At 35.6% G+C, this 3846-nt stretch overlaps 1 protein-coding gene across 1 annotated transcript; it reads left to right on the forward strand.

Moving 5' to 3' along the window:
* Positions 1–288: 288 nt before the first annotated feature.
* On the forward strand, positions 289–1831 carry LOC105562517 (somatostatin receptor type 2-like). The gene has a single exon (XM_012013424.1). The coding sequence runs from the start codon at positions 368–370 to the stop codon at positions 1622–1624; it is 1257 nt and encodes a 418-aa protein (XP_011868814.1). The 5' UTR covers positions 289–367; the 3' UTR covers positions 1625–1831.
* Positions 1832–3846: the final 2015 nt, after the last annotated feature.

Here is a 3846-nt window from a genome sequence, read left to right on the forward strand (position 1 = left end):
TTTCTGACTTTATTTGAAAGACGAAAAACAACATTTTATGCTTTATGAAATAATACTCTAAGTACATTCCTATATATTCATTTTTTATTACAGAGATGTATGTAACTGAATCGTGAAAACACCGAGTACATGACAGCGATTCCTTTGTTACGTAATCTCAATTTCTAATGTAAAAGAATTGCTCTTATGGATATAATAAATATCTTTGAATCATCTTATTATAGCCTAATTTTATCAAAATTTTACTTTTACCAATTTTTGTATTTTTCTCGTGTGTTTCAGATTCTAGTCTTCAAAGTCTACAAATGCAAAATCTACTGTGCAGCAAGAGAAATGCTCATCCCAAAAGGTGGCAACCGTCAAATTAATGATCTCTGAATCGTGCGAAGATAATTGGCAGGGAATAATGGATTACAACTTTACTTACAACTCAACGAACCACACGGACATAAGTTGCGTGGTTGATTTGTCGTTTGTTGGTCTGTTCAATCAGGTCCTTTACGTAATCGTCTTTATCGTCGGAGTCCTTGGGAATTCTTTGGTTATATACGTCATTCTACGCTTCTCAAGTATGCAAACCGTCACGAACATGTACATCGTGAATTTGGCGATCGCAGACGAGTGCTTCCTAATCGGTATACCGTTCTTAGTGACGACGATGAACGTCCACAATTGGGTTTTCGGTAAATTCATGTGCAAGGCATACATGACCACGACGACTATCAATCAGTTTACAAGCAGTCTCTTCCTGCTCATCATGAGTGCTGATCGCTACGTTGCTGTGTGCCATCCTATTTCATCCTCGAAGATACGCACGCCTTTCATCTCCAAAATAGTTTCGTTTACCGCGTGGACTACTAGCATTCTCTTTATGATACCGGTCTTTCGTTATGCGGACACCATGGAATACCCAAATGGGCATGCCAGTTGTAATATCTTTTGGCCCAATGACCGCGGCGGCCAGACTGCTTTTATTCTTTACACTTTCATTCTAGGCTTTGTCCTTCCCCTCATATTCATATTAAACTTCTACTTTCTAGTGATAAAAAAGTTACGAACAGTAGGTCCGCAAAACAAATCGAAGGAGAGAAAGCGGCATCGAAAAGTTACCAGACTAGTCTTAACGGTGATTACTGTGTATATATTCTGTTGGTTACCCTACTGGGTAACCCAATTAGCTTTGATATTCACCCCACCGAGACAGTGTCAGACCAGCATGAGCATCGCGAGCTTTCTCTTAGCCGGTTTCCTCAGTTATAGCAACAGCGCAATGAATCCGATCCTCTATGCTTTCCTGAGTGACAACTTCAAAAAGAGTTTCCTAAAGGCATGCATCTGTGTAACTGGAAAGGACGTGAATCAACGTATCAACGAGAACAGTGTATTTTTCCGGAAGAACAAAGCTAACGCTGACGGACTGCAAACTAACCCTGGACACTCCAGGCTAGAGCTCAACGACGAGGAAGGGGAAAAGGGATTACTTTTCAGCAAGACTTCCACCACGGCGGTAACCATGACATCACGATCAAACATTACAATTATCAGTGAATCCAAGAACTTGGCGCAGAAGAAAAATGTTTTAACTAAGAGAGGTGTGCAGTTAGCTTTGACGACGCAAGTTTAAAGTATAATATTATCGCCAGAATTACTGCGACTTCCGAAAGAGAACTCTTAAAGAAGAATGATAAAAGCCGGGGGTGGGAAGGGCATTGATTCGATCGTCAGATCCTGGGTTAAGGTAGTTCTTTCCCAACTATTCTAGTCAAAATGAGACTTGATCAACCACCTCAACTTCTTTACTTTTTGGCCATTTCATTTCTAGTTAACGCATTTAGGTCGGGTTTTTTGCATTTTAGGATATCTTAGCAACAAAAGAATATAAAAAAGTTTAGTAGTCTTTAATATTTATTGTGAAAGGTTTATAAATAAACAAATATGAAAAACAGCAATTTTTTCGGACGAATTCATTATTGACCAAGTTTTTTAAGATTAAATTTTTTAAAAACTTTGTAATAGAAAAATGTATGCTTCAAAGGGTTAAGAGACGGATAATGTTTCGCGCCAAGTGTACCGAGACTGCGCCATATATTTTTACGCGAGCCGATCATTTCAGAAGGCTTAGATTATCGTATCTCAATAACGGCGATCAAGTTCTGAGCAGGCTCAATCAATAGTTATAGCGACAACACCTAAACCACAGTATAACTAGTGCATTGAAATTATTGTATAACTCTGCAAAAAATTTCGCTGTTTGCATCCATCGATGATAAATAACCAGTCGACGTATTCTTAAATTTAGATGATTTTCTTCTATTGTTTAATCTCATTTAATCTCGACCTCATTAGTTATCAATGACGACATAACTCACTCAGGTCGTTACAATAGGATCTGACGAACGAATATCAAGATGTATGAAAGATATTAAAAAGTTGAAAACACTAAGAGATATTGGAATGTATGAACAAAAGTGAAATGTCACAATAGTTACAATGGTTATATTAAAAATGTTTTAAAGATGAAGTTTCGTATTGAATTACATACGTTTGTAAACAAACTTTATAAACTAAAAAGAGACGTACTGATATGTATGTATATGTGTATGTTGTACATCTCTTTGGCTACTTCGTTTCATTGTATGTTAAGAGGTTTTATCTCTTTCAAAATTATATTCAATTTTATGAAAAACGCAGGAAGAATTTTCAGTAGGAAATTGTACTATCTCGCTATGTTCACAAAATTATATAATTTATGTTTATAATATTTACCACGTCAAAAATTTCACAATATTAATACAGTGGACTCTCACTAATTCGGCCACTTGTGACTATAATTTCTTTTTAAATGTTAGCAAGCGGAATGTGTGGCGCCCAAGTGGCGGAACATTAGCCACATATAAGCATTATATAGGCATTAAGTAACGTTTATTGTGTATGTCTGCTTATAAATTGTATATTCTATTCACTTTGTTACCCTAAATAGAATAAAGAACTACTGAAACTGATGAATTACTATAAAACTTTTATGCATTCTTAGTAATCCAGCAAATCGCAAATCTGGCACATGTTTATGCAAGGACTGGCCGAATTATCGAGAGTCTGCTGTATTTTGTAATAAATTTTGACATATTATTATTATTAGGTTAATTCGACAATTATTTTAATTGAATAATTGATAAAAGCAGCCGTGAAATACACTTCTTACGAAAGAACACGACGAAACAACTTAATAACTGAAATAATCATCGAATCATTTTATCCGTCCATCTATCTTAATGACTCATCGGCCTTTGCTTTTCCTATCACTTGCATCTGTTAATATTACTGCTTCCATATCGAAACGCTTTTATTCGTGGTCCATTTTGTACGTGTCTAACCCAATAAGAAACTTTTTGCGTGTAAATATCTAGTAAATTCATGTTCAAAAATGCGCGAACGAAATCTTATCCCTGTGCATCGTATAGTATTAGTCAGAGGCTGTATTCTGATACCACCTACCGACAATTGTCGGTGTTGTTGCGCAGGTATAATATATAATAAAAATGCTACGCACATCATTAACGACACTTACATTTGTCAGTAAGCGTGTACAGAATTGAGCCCCAGATAATAAATGGCTGGCACACTTTGCGCGCGATCTCATTTCATATGTGAAATAAGCGCGTACACGATAAGCGATGTGAATTAAATACAATATGCAGATAAAATGAAAGCAATATACCCTCAAATTACCGTACAAATTTTAATATTGTGTAGAAATGTGTATTGCTTATTATATGTAAATAATATTATTGTAAAAAGTAATATATGTATTGAAACTATTGAAGACGATTATATACAATATTATGA

This window comes from Vollenhovia emeryi, unplaced genomic scaffold (genome assembly GCF_000949405.1).
Source record: "Vollenhovia emeryi isolate VEMERY1.0 unplaced genomic scaffold, V.emery_V1.0 DF939186.1, whole genome shotgun sequence".
Lineage (NCBI taxonomy): Eukaryota > Metazoa > Arthropoda > Insecta > Hymenoptera > Formicidae > Vollenhovia > Vollenhovia emeryi.

Excerpts from the sequence above, each read along its gene's own strand:
- LOC105562517 (XM_012013424.1), top strand. The coding sequence starts at position 368 with ATGATCTCTGAATCGTGCGAAGATAATTGGCAGGGAATAATGGATTAC.